Here is a 14,008-nt window from a genome sequence, read left to right on the forward strand (position 1 = left end):
AGACTGCGTTCAGTAAAATACTTCTACTTGACTCAACTCCTGCCTCCTCGAATTGTGTTCCTGCTCCCGGCCCGGGTGAGACGGCACTAAAAGTGCGTCTCAACATTGTCAAGACAAAACTCCGAATGTTAATTTTGATCATCGTCTAATTCTGAAGATAATCCATCCTAAAATTGGTGAGGTCATTGTTCCAGGGGGGCATAGCTCAGTTGGTGGAGCGGCCGTGCCAGCAACTTCAGGGTTGCAGGTTCGATCCATGCTTCCGTCATCCTAGTCACTGCCGTTGTGTCCTTGGGCAAGACACTTTACCCACTTGCTCCCAGTGCCACCCACACCGGTTTAAATGTAAAAATTAGATATTGGGTTTCACTATGTAAAGCGCTTTCAGTCACTAGAAAAAAGCGCTATATAAATATAATTCACTTCACTTCACAGTTTGTCACAAAGGTAAATTGATCTTTGGAGATTTAAAAGGATGAAGTCAAACAATTTTGAATGATTTTGAAGGTGTGTCACAGGACTCATAACATATATATGTTACCAATGAGTGTAGCAAATAAACATCCAAGTACACTCTACTTCTAAACTGTTTTGTTAGCTTTATCGCCTGTTTAGCTCTCTTTTTGGCCTTCAGCCAGTCTAACTTGCAACAAAATATATGTAATGAGAACATAATACAATTATTATGCTTATTTCTAATCACTGTACATGACTAAAAGAATGCTGACTCTCTGTGTTATGTAAACTAATAATATAAATATCGCCCCTTTGTTGTTACAGTTCTGCAAAGCATTGTATGTTGTATTAAAAGTGGACAAACCTTCACTAAAATATGAACTTTTGTTGAGGCTGAACCCATTATTTATTTTATATTGTTTATTATAGTCTTATATTATTATTGTGTATGTTATGTTTATTTCTAATCACTGTACATGACTACAAGAATGTAAACTAACAATATTAATATCACCCCTTTGTTGATATGCAGTACTGCAAAGCATTCTATAAACTATGGACTTTAGTTAAGGCTGAACCCATTATTCATTTTATAATGTTTATTTACAGTCTTATATTATTGTTATTGCTTCAACATGTGAGCTTTTTATTTAACGAACAATGTTCAAAAAAATATTTAGTTAGAAGTGCCGCTGTTTTATTACATTTTTTTATGACTGGGGGAGTAGTCAATTCTGTTCTTCATTTGCTGGTCAACGACAATAAGGACTATTCTGATGGAGAGGGTGAGTCAAAACCAACAAAACTTAAAACCAACAACTATTGAAATAAATGGAATAATAACACAAATATCCTGGCCTGTACATCATCAGTGTCAAATTGCACTCGCATATTCAGTGCCCTATTCCTGCTTATAATGTCACACAAGCATAATACTACCATGGTGGGAAAGTACATAAAAAAACAATATTTGTTCTTAGGTATTGTCCTATGCAGCAGACATATCTGGTCTTACACTCGTAACTCAACATCATTTCCAAGAACTACAGAGACTCAAATATGAAATTCATCCATTTTTCTACCGCTTGTCCGATTATGGGTCACAGGGGGTTCTGGAGCCTTTTTCAGCTGCATCCAGGCGGAAGGCAGTGTACACCCTGGACAAGTCGCCCTTTCATCATAGGGCCAACTCAATTATGTGATGCATCCGAAAAAGCAACAGTTGGCCATTACATGGTGGTGTGAGAACTCACATATTGGTTCAAATGATTCCATGTTATTTTCTCAAGATTTGTTCAAATTTGGATATTAACTGTACATTCTTATAGTCATGTACAGTGATTAGAAATAAACATAACCATTGTATTGTGTTCCCACAACATACATTTTTTTCCCAAGTTAGACTGGAACTGGCTATTAGACGGCGTGCGCCGTTGGGAGTGGCCGGGCTAGCAACCTGAGGGTTCCTGGTTCAATTACCACCTTCTACCAACCTCATCATGTCCGTTGTGTCCCTGAGCAAGACACTTCACACTTGCTCCTGATGGGTCAGGATTAGGGCCTCTTACAAGGTAGGAGAGCACTTTTACTGTAAACCTTTTTCTATGTTTTTATGTTATATTTATTTTTTATCATGTTCTGTTTCGTTGTTCGCTCAGTCCTCATATTATCTTATAACCAGTCCATTGTACAGAACTTTGGTTACCCTTGTGGTAAATTTTGAATGCGCTTTATAAATAAATGCTTTGATTTAAAAGTATAACTTATTGAAGAGTAAAGAAGAGATGGCTTTTTATATATATATATATATATAAATTGTAGTGTATGTGCCACTACTGATATCATATTTAAGCATTATACTTGAAATTGGTCGCAAGTGGATGACTGTACAGATCTCTTAACATAAACGGTTGCCTCAATTATTGTTAGACAGAATCAAACTCTTTGCTGGAGGAGTGGGTGGCTCTGAAAAGAGCCTTTGGGGTATTATAGGTGAGATGTATTTTACTTCTTGGCAGCCTTTTCAGTCTTCTTGGGCAGCAGAACAGCCTGGATGTTAGGCAACACACCGCCCTGGGCGATGGTGACACCTCCCAGGAGTTTGTTGAGCTCCTCGTCGTTGCGGACAGCCAGCTGAAGATGACGGGGGATGATTCTGGTCTTCTTGTTGTCACGGGCTGCGTTCCCCGCCAACTCCAAGATCTCAGCGGTCAGATACTCCAGCACTGCTGCCAGGTAGACAGGAGCACCGGCGCCGATACGCTCGCCGTAGTTGCCTTTGCGGAGCAGACGGTGGACGCGACCCACTGGGAACTGCAGTCCGGCACGGGAGGACCTGGTCTTGGCCTTGGCTCTTGCCTTGCCGCCGGTTTTGCCACGTCCAGACATGATTTCTAATTGTTTTGATTAGTTCAAAGACTCTCGACTAATAAATGTCAGAGCTCCGCCAGCAGGATATATAGTCACTCCCATGCTGCTCTGTGATTGGCTGATTTGTCGGGGAAACTGTTGTCCAATCAGCAACGAAGTTCCTCAAACGTGTTGTCCTTTGTGTGTAAGACCCACATACTGCACTCATCAGAATGATCTGTTACTGTAAAATAAACTCTTTGTCGAAAATATATTTGCATAATGACACAAATATCCCTAATAGCAAGTTCAACTTTGTCTTTCACCCATTAATGCTTAATGTGGTCCCATCAGATGTGCCTCCAATCTTGTTATTCTCTACCTTTTTTCAGTGATGTACCCCCTGTGAACATTATTTTAATTCAAGTACCCCCTAATCAGAGCAAAGCATTTTTGGTTGAAAAAAAGAGATAAAGAAGTAAAATACAGCACTATGTCATCAGTTTCTGATCTATTAAAATTGTATAACAGTGCAAAATATTGTTCATTTGTAGTGGTCTTTCTTGAACTATTTGGAAAAAAAGATATACAAATAACTAAAAATTTGTTGGGAAATTAAAAAGTGATTCAATTATAAATAAAGATTTCTACACATAGAAGTAATCATCAACTTAAAGTGGCCTCTTTGGGGATTGTAATAGAGATCCATCTGGATTCATCAATCCTCATGCTAAACATTTCTTCACAAAAAAATTAATCTTTAACATCAATATTTATGGAACATGTCCACAAACAATCTAGATGTCAACACTGAATATTGCATTGTTGCATTTCCTTTCACAGTTTATGAACTTACATTCATATTGTGTTGAAGTATTATTCAATAAATATATTTATGAAGGATTTTTGAATTGTTGCTATTTTTAGAATATTATTTTTAAAATCGCACTTACCCCTTGGCATACCTTCAAGTACCCCCAGGGGTACGCGTGCCCCCATCTGAGAACCACTGCTCTGAATCCTTGTAAGTATCAAAAGAAGTGAAGTGAGGTTGTAGCAAACAGTAACGTCTTGTTGATTTAAATCTTTAGAAAAATATTTTTCTTCAGGGTGTATAGATCTACTCCATCCCATTTTAAATATATATATATATATATATATACATATATATATATATATATATATATATATATATATATATATATATATATATATATATAATCAGGCCCTGATTGGGACAAGCGGTAGAAAATGGATGGATTAACTTTTTTGTATATATATATATATATATATATATATATATATATATATATATATATATATATATATATATATAATTAGGCCCTGATTGGGACAAGTGGTAGAAAATGGATGGATTAACTTTTTTGTATATATATATGTATGTATATATATATATATATATATATATATATATATACATGTATGTATATGTATGTATGTATGTATATATATATGTATGTATATATGTATGTATGTATATATATATGTATGTATATATGTATGTATGTATATATATATATATATATGTATGTATGTATGTATGTATGTATATATATATATATATATAATTAGGCCCTGATTGGGACAAGCGGTAGAAAATGGATGGATTAACTTTTTTGTATATATATATATGTATGTATATATATATATATACATATATATATATATACATGTATGTATATGTATGTATGTATGTATGTATATATGTATGTATGTATGTATGTATGTATATATATATATATATATATATATATATATATATAATTAGGCCCTGATTGGGACAAGCGGTAGAAAATGGATGGATTAACTTTTTTGTATATTTACAGTCATTATATTCACATAATTGTGTATCCTCAGTTTTATATTTCAATATTTCATTCTATTTGTAGGTTACACTATTCATATCCATGAATAGATTGTATGTTCTTGTGTTCGTATATATTGTTTAAATGTTCTTGTGCTAAGTAATAAAAAACAACAATCAAAAGTGATGTCACTGTCATATGTCACCACCTTGTGGAATGTTTATAATCATTATATCCATCCATCCATTTTCTACTGCTTGTCTCTTTTGTGGTCGCGGATGCTGCAGCCCATCTCAGCAGCATTCAGGCGGAAGGCAGTGTACACTCGGGTCAAGTCACCATCTCATTACAACCAATATTTCTGAATAAAGTACTTCTCACCAATATAATAACATTTGTGTTTTCAGAATGACACTTTGAAGTGAACGAACCAATTCAGTTGTAATTTGTCATTTTATTACTGACATGACTGATGGTTTCCTTGATGTAAACCATCCATCCATCCATTTTCTACCGCTTATTCCGTTTCGGGGTCGCTGGCGCCTATCTCAGCTACAATCGGGCAGAAGGCGGGGTACACCCTGGACAAGTCGCCACCTCATCGGAGGGCCAACACAGATAGACAAACAACATTCACACACTAGGGACGATTTAGTGTTGCCAATCAACCTATCCCCAGGTGCATGTCTTTGGAGGTGTAAGGAAGCCGGAGTACCCGGAGGGAACCCACGCATTCACGGGGAGAACATGCAAACTCCACACAGAAAGATCCCGAGCCTGGATTTGAACCCAGGACTGCAGGAACTTCGTATTGTGAGGCAGATGCACTAACCCCTCTTCCACCGTGAAGCCCTGATGTAAACCAGTTAATTTATTAATATAGGAACTCATTTTTGGATGGCACTTTTAGAGAGAAGGGGTTGAATTAATGATTTAAGTAGTTATGGACGAGATGCATTCATGATCTACACTTGATTATCCTCCTGGAATAAAAATCAAAGAAATTGATGACCTAAAGGTTTTCTAGACAATTCAGTGGGGTCCGCAAAGTTTGGAAGAAAGTCACTCTCAAGAAAAGTTGGGTGGCTCTTAGAAGAGCCGTTTTGGTTTGACTTTAAGTATTTACTGGAGGATTTTACTTGGAGCTGGTGTACTTGGTGACGGCCTTGGTGCCCTCAGACACGGCGTGCTTGGCCAGCTCACCCGGCAGCAGGAGGCGGACGGCGGTCTGGATCTCCCTGGAAGAGATGGTGGATCTCTTGTTGTAGTGAGCCAGACGAGACGCCTCGGAGGCAATGCGCTCGAAGATGTCGTTCACGAAGGAGTTCATGATGCTCATGGCCTTGGACGAGATGCCGGTGTCGGGGTGGACCTGTTTCAGGACCTTGTACACGTAGATAGCGTAGCTCTCCTTCCTTGTCTTTCTGCGCTTGCCTTTTCCTTTTCCGGCAGCCTTGGTGACAGCTTTCTTTGAGCCCTTCTTGGGCGCGGACTTGGCTGGCTCAGGCATCGTGTTGGAGATAAACGAGTCTGTGACATCAAGTGCAAGACAACGTACTTATCGACGCTTGCATGCAAATTAGACTGTGGCAACGCTTTTTTTTGATTAGCTACCACCTATCTTGACGTCATACCTCTTGTTTTGAACAGTGAAGTGCCTTCTTTAGTACACTTTGACATGACTTTGTATTGTTTTTAAGTTTTGGAACGATAACATATTTTAAACTTAAATCTTATTTATTACATTGAATGAAATCAACTCTATTTTATATATTGTTGTAGCTGACCTGTCATATGGACAACATAGCATACATATTTTGTATAATTTATCTCTGCATAATACGTTATTTCTATTATTGTGCAGAAATATGGGGAAATACATATCACAGCAACATAATGCCTTTACAGACGGCGTGGCGCGGTGGGGGAGTGGCCGTGCGTAACCCGAGGGTCACTGGTTCAAATCCCACCTAGAACCAACCTCGTCACGTCCGTTGTGTCCTGAGCAAGACACTTCACCCTTGCTCCTGATGGTTGCTGGTTGGCGCCTTGCATGGCAGCTCCCTCCATCAGTGTGTGAATGGGCTAGGGTTAGGGTCAAAGCGCTTTGAGTACCTTGAAGGTAGAAAAGCGCTATACAAGTACAACCCATTTATTTATTTTATTTATTTTATTTATTTTATTTATTTTATTTATTTTATTTATTTTATTTATTTTATTTATTTTATTTATTTTATTTATTTCACAGAAAAGAGTAATTTGTATCATTTTTACAGTAGGATATGGAGACCACACAAATCCACTCTTCATTAGGTCAGGATTATTAAAACTAAAATTCATTGTAGCGTCGCATACTCTATTAGTGAAGTTCAAAGCTAGAAATAAAGTTCTTCCGAAGGACTTACAAAAGTTATTTGTGTTCACGTCTGAAGATGACAACCAAATAAGGCCGTATGATTTTGAACATCCTAGTGCGGAAACAAATCTGAAACAAATGTGCTTGTCTGTTGCTGTTGTGAAAGCATGGAATTGTCTAAAGAAAGACTTAAAACGTTGCAAAATTATATTTGAATTTAAAAAGAGTTCCAAAAAGAGACAACCGGAAATGTATCAAACCGATTTTTGATTTTGATTGGAGGTGTCATTGTGAAAATGCTTAAACGAAAATTAAAAAGTATGTTAGAGTTAGGGTGTTGGTGGAGGGAACACTTATAAAGTCATCTAAAATAATTTGTGTTAAAAGGGGGGATATAAATATGAGAAGAGTATTCTTCCATCTGCGCCTTTCTGATCATGGAAATGTATAAGAAACAAAAACAATGACAGTGTCAACTGTTCGTGGCTTGTATATATGCATTTTCATCAAAGGAATAAAAAGAAAAGATGATGATGATGATGAAAGAACACGAACAATGACTTTGCGTAAATACTGTCTTTATTCTTTAAGACAGGAGTTTCAAAACATTTTCCATTGAAAGCCGCACACTTTATTTTCTATTATGAAAACCAATACAATAAGTTGATTTTTTTTGGTTTGTTTTACTTTTAGGGCCCCCCTCAAGTTTGATTAAAAGTAAGTCCAATAATAAAGATGGCTTCTGAGAGGCTGCTGTGTGTGTTGGAACAGGATGTGTATCTAATAACACATAAATGCATTCAAACTAGTATTTTTGTTCACCATGTACTTCTTTCCCAAGTGTCTGAGCACCTGTATCAAGTCAGTGTGAGGTGTTCCTGAGGGGAAGATGTCACTCCCAAATAAATTACGTCCTTCATGAAAAGCATTTAAAACACGTTCCCGAATGACATTCTGTCAATAACACTGCATTTGTGTCAAACTATTGGGATATTTTTCCAAAGTTAATTTCAGTGAAATATGCACACAAGTAATTGGTGATTATAGCGATTAATCAAAATGTAAAAGTGTGACTAAGCTGATTTAAACAGTCACTTTTTGACAATATCACAATGCACATTGTCATTTAGTCATATGTTTTTTTATTTAATTTACTTGTCTCGTGTGTTTTAGCAAATCAATCAATCAATGTTTATTTATATAGCCCCAAGTCACAAATGTCTCAAAGGACTGCACAAATCATTACGACTACAACATCCTCGGAAGAACCCACAAAAGGGCAAGAAAAACTCACACCCAGTGGGCAGGGAGAATTCACATCCAGTGGGACACCAGTGACAATGCTGACTATGAGAAACCTTGGAGAGGACCTCAGATGTGGGCAACCCCCCCCCCCCCCTCCCCCCTCTCTAGGGGACCGAAAGCAATGGATGTCAAGCGGGTCTAACATGATACTGTGAAAGTTCAATCCATAGTGGTTCCAACACAGCCGCAAGAGTTCAGTTCAAGCGGATCCAAGACCGCAACGAGAGTCCCGTCCACAGGAAACCATCTCAAGCGGAGGCGGATCAGCAGCGTAGAGATCTCCCCAACCGATACAGGCGAGCGGTCCATCCTGGGTCCCGACGAGCGGTCCATCCTGGGTCTCGACTCTTGACAGCCAGTACTTCATCCATGGTCATCGGACCGGACCCCCTCCACATGGGAGGGGGGGACATAGGAGAAAGAAAAGAAGCGGCAGATCAACTGGTCTAAAAAGGAGGTATATTTAAAGGCTAGAGTATACAGATGAGTTGTAAGGTGAGACTTAAATGCTTCTACTGAGGTAGCATCTCGAACTGTTACCGGGAGGGCATTCCAGAGTATTGGAGCCCGAACGGAAAACGCTATATAGCCCGCAGACTTTTTTTGGGCTCTAGGAATCACTAATAAGCCGGAGTCTTTTGAACGCAGATTTCTTGCCGGGACATATGGTACAATACAATCGGCAAGATAAGCTGGAGCTAGACTGTGTAGTATTTTATACATAAGTAGTAAAACCTTAAAGTCACATCTTAAGTGCACAGGAAGCCAGTGCTGGTGAGCCAGTACAGGCGTAATGTGATCAAACTTTCTTGTTCTTGTCAAAAGTCTAGCAGCCGCATTTTGTACCAACTGTAATCTTTTAATGCTAGACATGGGGAGACCCGAAAATAATACGTTACAGTAGTCGAGACGAGACGTAACAAACGCATGGATAATGATTCAAGTCTTTAGAGTGTCTTCTTTAAGTGAACAAGAACGATTCGCAGTTGTGAGCAGCTGTTTTTAATTTACGTGCAGATACAAAGTGGTCCAAATGCTCTCCAATTTTGTGTGAATATTGGTTAACATGACTTGATCCTGATGTCTGATTAATTTGTGATAATGGGCCATATGATCTAAGAGTATCAGTACATATTTAGTTGTAGAATACACGTATATGTCAGTGAGTAGTTGTTCATGTAGTTAGGGGTACAACCAATAAGATGTAATAGTCTAATATTCATGAAATTTAACTGCAATTAGTTAAGTCGAGGAATAACAACTCTTCAAAGACAAGTGAGTGGTCCTTAAAAGGACCGTTGGTGTTTCAAACTGGGTGTGAGCAGAATTAATTAACCTCCAAAACCGTACAGAGTGCGTCCCTGCCTCTTGAGGGCGTAGACAACATCCATGGCGGTCACAGTCTTCCTCTTAGCGTGCTCGGTGTAAGTGACGGCATCGCGGATGACGTTCTCAAGGAACACCTTCAGGACGCCGCGGGTCTCCTCGTAGATCAGGCCGGAGATACGCTTCACTCCGCCGCGGCGAGCCAGACGACGGATGGCGGGTTTGGTGATTCCCTGGATATTATCGCGGAGGACTTTGCGGTGACGCTTGGCGCCTCCTTTCCCCAGTCCTTTGCCTCCCTTGCCGCGTCCAGACATGATTAGTCGATGTAGAGAACGATTCCGGATGGCACTCGCTCTCCAAGAGGGCCGTTATTATTAAAAGAATGCGGACCTGAAAGAGAACAAGCTGATGCAATCTTGACGAGGAGGGGCTTACTTAGAAGCACCGCCCCCTTTCTCATATTGCCACAATGCTCCCTATGTTCTGTCAAATATCATTAAATTCACACTTTATTAACTAAATAGTACAGATAAATATGTAAATTTCCCCTCAGGGATTAATAAAGTATGTCTGATTCTCAGATGGGATTTTTGTACATATTTTAGATTTTTATGGGATGTGTGTATTTTATTTAGAAGTACAGATGGATAGGTTTACTTTATACCTTTAGGTTTCGCCCTCTTTTTGTGCCCTTCTGACAATTATCTTTTCCACGCTTACCCTTTCCATCCTTTGTAACTGATCTACCTTGTAGAACAATTTAGACTTACACTTCCTTTTTTGTTGTCATTCAAATTTGAACTTTACGGTACAGATAAGAACGAAATTCCGTTGCATTAGTTCATGATAGTGCAGGATAAAAGAGCAATAAGGTGCAGATATAAATAAATAGGTTATCGTACAAATAGATATACTGCACTTTTGCATATGCGTCCACGTTTATGGATGTATGTTATATTGTCTTTATATTCCAGCCAGTTCACCCATTTTTGGGGAGGAATTGAGGGGAATATAAATTATTATTTTTATATATATATATATATATATATATATATATATATATATATATATATATATATATTTGATAATTATTTATTATTAAATCCAACCCCCTCAACACAATGATGGAAGGATGGGCAGCACCTGAGAGCTGCGGCCTGCCACCGTGTCCCCCCAATCCCTCCCCTTTGTTGCTAGATATCTTGAGATGTACATTGTAGTATGTATATGTGATTTGCTATGGAGGTTTTTTTCCCACTTTAGACTTGGCCCCCCTTAAGAGCCCAGACAAGATTGTATTTTTTTTTTACTCATCCTTCCCCAACATTTACCTTTTTCCAGGGACCCATTGGCGTTGCTGTCCTGTAACCCTGTACACTCTTTATCTCATCTTGAACAGGTTTGTGTTGAAAACAAAGTTGAGTTGAACCTGTGCAATGACATTTAAGACATACCCTATCCCAGGGGTGTCAAACTTACGGCCCTAGGCCCGGATCAGGCCCGCAAACAGGTTTTGTCCGGCCCCCTGAAAGAGTTTGCCAAGTATAAAAATGAACTTTTTTGAATGAAAGAAACTGCTGTTCTAAATGTGTCCACTAGATGTCACAATAGCAATTATTTTTATCATCGTAGAAAATGCTACATATGTCAAAAAATAATAAGCCAAACGTCAGTGCACTAATTTGATTTTGATATTATTTTAGTTGGTTCTCGCCCGGAAAAGGGTGGAGTGCCATCTCCGGGTTGGGGAGGAGACCCTGCCCCAAGTGGAGGAGTTCAAGTACCTAGGAGTCTTGTTCACGAGTGAGGGAAGAGTGGATGGTGAGATCGACAGGCGGATCGGTGCGGCGTCTTCAGTAATGCGGACGTTGTATCGATCCGTTGTGGTGAAGAAGGAGCTGAGCCGGAAGGCAAAGCTCTCAATTTACCGGTCGATCTACGTTCCCATCCTCACCTATGGTCATGAGCTTTGGGTCATGACCAAAAGGATAAGATCACGGGTACAAGCGGCCGAAATGAGTTTCCTCCGCCGTGTGGCGGGGCTCTCCCTTAGAGATAGGGTGAGAAGCTCTGCCATCCGGGAGGAGCTCAACGTAAAGCCGCTGCTCCTCCACATGGAGAGGAGCCAGATGAGATGGTTCGGGCATCTGGTCAGGATGCCACCCGAACACCTCCCTAGAGAGGTGTTTAGGGCACGTCCAGCTGGTAGGAGGCCACGGGGAAGACCCAAGACACGTTGGGAAGACTATGTCTCCCGGCTGGCCTGGGAACGCCTCGGGATCCCCCAGGAAGAGCTAGACGAAGTGGCTGGAGAGAGGGAAGTCTGGGCTTCCCTGCTTAGGCTGCTGCCCCTGCGACCCGACCTCAGATAAGCGGAAGATGATGGATGGATGGATGGATGGAATATTTTAGTTTTCTTGAGAAATTGAAAATAAAGGGTTAAGGCCAGCTGTTGACTTTATTTTTAAGTTAATGTGCCAATATTTTACCATTCCGGCCCACTTAGGAGTACATTTTTTTCCAAGTGGCCCCTGGGTTTTAGACGAGTTTGACACCCATGTCCTATCCTATTACAATTATGTTATTGAACCATTCTGCCCATCACTTGATTACTGATTGCAGAACAGGTCTAAAAGTGTTCTTATAATAGTATACGCTGATTAATTAAGCTTGTGTTAGAGGATGATGCCATTGCTCTTTACAGACATAGTGGGTGGCTCTTAAAAGAGCCTTTGTGGGGATGAGGATTTGAAGTAATTTACTTCTTGGCAGCCTTCTCGGTCTTCTTGGGCAGCAGAACAGCCTGGATGTTAGGCAACACACCGCCCTGGGCGATGGTGACACCTCCCAGGAGTTTGTTGAGCTCCTCGTCGTTGCGGACAGCTAGCTGAAGATGACGGGGGATGATTCTGGTCTTCTTGTTGTCACGGGCTGCGTTCCCCGCCAACTCCAAGATCTCAGCGGTCAGATACTCCAGCACTGCTGCCAGGTAGACAGGAGCACCGGCGCCGATACGCTCGCCGTAGTTGCCTTTGCGGAGCAGACGGTGGACGCGACCCACTGGGAACTGCAGTCCGGCACGGGAGGACCTGGTCTTCGCCTTGGCCCTTGCCTTGCCGCCGGTTTTGCCACGTCCAGACATGATTCGAAAATGGGCAGACGAATATCAGAATTTTGGATGGAGAATAGTTCCTTGCAGCTGTCCGACCAGGACATTTATACACTCCCATGCTGCTTTGTGATTGGCTGACTGTGTCGGGGAAACTGTTGTCCAATCAGCGCAGAGTATGGAAATGCGTGGGGCTGTGGTTTGAGCTCTGCTTCCAGTTTCAAAAGTCCTTTCAAAAACACAATAGAAACAGTAACTGACCTCAGCAACCACCATTACTAAGGATCAATGTCCAATATTGTGGTGTATTAATGTGCATGCTGACTCAGCGTTGTTTGTCCGGACTGACTTGCCGTAGTTGAGTTGTGTCTATTTCCATCAGGACTTTCTTTCCATTTACATCAAAAATGGCCTTGTATGGCTGTCGGCCTGCACCATTTGTGCTGAAAACAGTCAAAATATCACCAACATCATCTTCATTTTTGTCAGTTTGCACATAGCCTGTCCTTCTCTCCTCTCTTCGCTCACTGCTTTTCTTCCCCTTTTTATCATATTTATTTTCACGTGCTGGGCCTCCAGATCTACATGCTTTCTGTATGTGCCCTATTTTATCACATTTATGACACTTTGCATTCTTGTAGTAACAGTCACTTGCATTATGATTCTTGCCTTTGCATCTGTAGCATGTCTCTTGTTTTGAAGGCGAGCGCCGTCTTTGCCTCTCCTTTACCTTGTGAACAGCTGAAGTGACGTCATCACCCTTCCTCAACTGCTGTGCGTCGCGGTGGGCCGTCTCCATGTTGACAGCCAGCTCCACAGCTCTTGCAAAAGTCAGTCTGTCCTCCGAGAGCAACTTGCGTTGACATGCCTCAGAACTGACCCCGCTGACAAAGCCATCACGCAGAGCCTCATCCAGTCTGTCACCAAAATCACACTTTGCAGCTAATTGACGCAGCTCAGCGGCATATTCCGTAACCGTCTGGTTGCTTTTCTGAACACACTTGCGGTACCTGAAGCGTTCGGCAATAACCAACGGCTTTGGCTCATAATAGTCTTTCAGAGTGTCCACAATCTGGTCAAATGTTTTGTTTTTGGGCAAATCAGGCTGAACCAAATTGCGAAGAAGTCCATATGTCACTGCTCCCACTGAACTCAACAACAATGGGACCCTCTTTTCATCATCGACATCATGGGCTTCAAAAAGCAACTCCATGCGCTCAATGTAGGCTGACCATGATTCAATCTCAGGTTTAAACTCGTCTGGTCGCTGAGAAAAGT

At 40.6% G+C, this 14,008-nt stretch overlaps 3 protein-coding genes across 3 annotated transcripts; all 3 read right to left on the reverse strand.

The window, feature by feature from the left end:
• Positions 1 to 2,436: 2,436 nt before the first annotated feature.
• LOC133557377 (uncharacterized) lies at positions 2,437 to 13,024 on the reverse strand. Its single transcript, XM_061907781.1, is given in 2 exon segments — positions 2,437 to 2,881; positions 12,384 to 13,024. Coding segments are annotated over 2 exon segments (801 nt in total). The 5' UTR covers positions 12,764 to 13,024; the 3' UTR covers positions 2,437 to 2,460.
• Positions 5,134 to 6,147, reverse strand: LOC133557028 (histone H2B 1/2-like). The gene has a single exon (XM_061907315.1). The coding sequence runs from the start codon at positions 6,139 to 6,141 to the stop codon at positions 5,767 to 5,769; it is 375 nt and encodes a 124-aa protein (XP_061763299.1). The 5' UTR covers positions 6,142 to 6,147; the 3' UTR covers positions 5,134 to 5,766.
• LOC133557376 (histone H4) lies at positions 8,408 to 9,974 on the reverse strand. Its single transcript, XM_061907780.1, has one exon. It carries the CDS (start codon positions 9,933 to 9,935, stop codon positions 9,624 to 9,626), a length of 312 nt encoding a protein of 103 aa, XP_061763764.1. The 5' UTR covers positions 9,936 to 9,974; the 3' UTR covers positions 8,408 to 9,623.
• Positions 13,025 to 14,008: the final 984 nt, after the last annotated feature.

Source organism: Nerophis ophidion, linkage group LG08 (genome assembly GCF_033978795.1).
Source record: "Nerophis ophidion isolate RoL-2023_Sa linkage group LG08, RoL_Noph_v1.0, whole genome shotgun sequence".
In the NCBI taxonomy this organism is placed as follows: domain Eukaryota; kingdom Metazoa; phylum Chordata; class Actinopteri; order Syngnathiformes; family Syngnathidae; genus Nerophis; species Nerophis ophidion.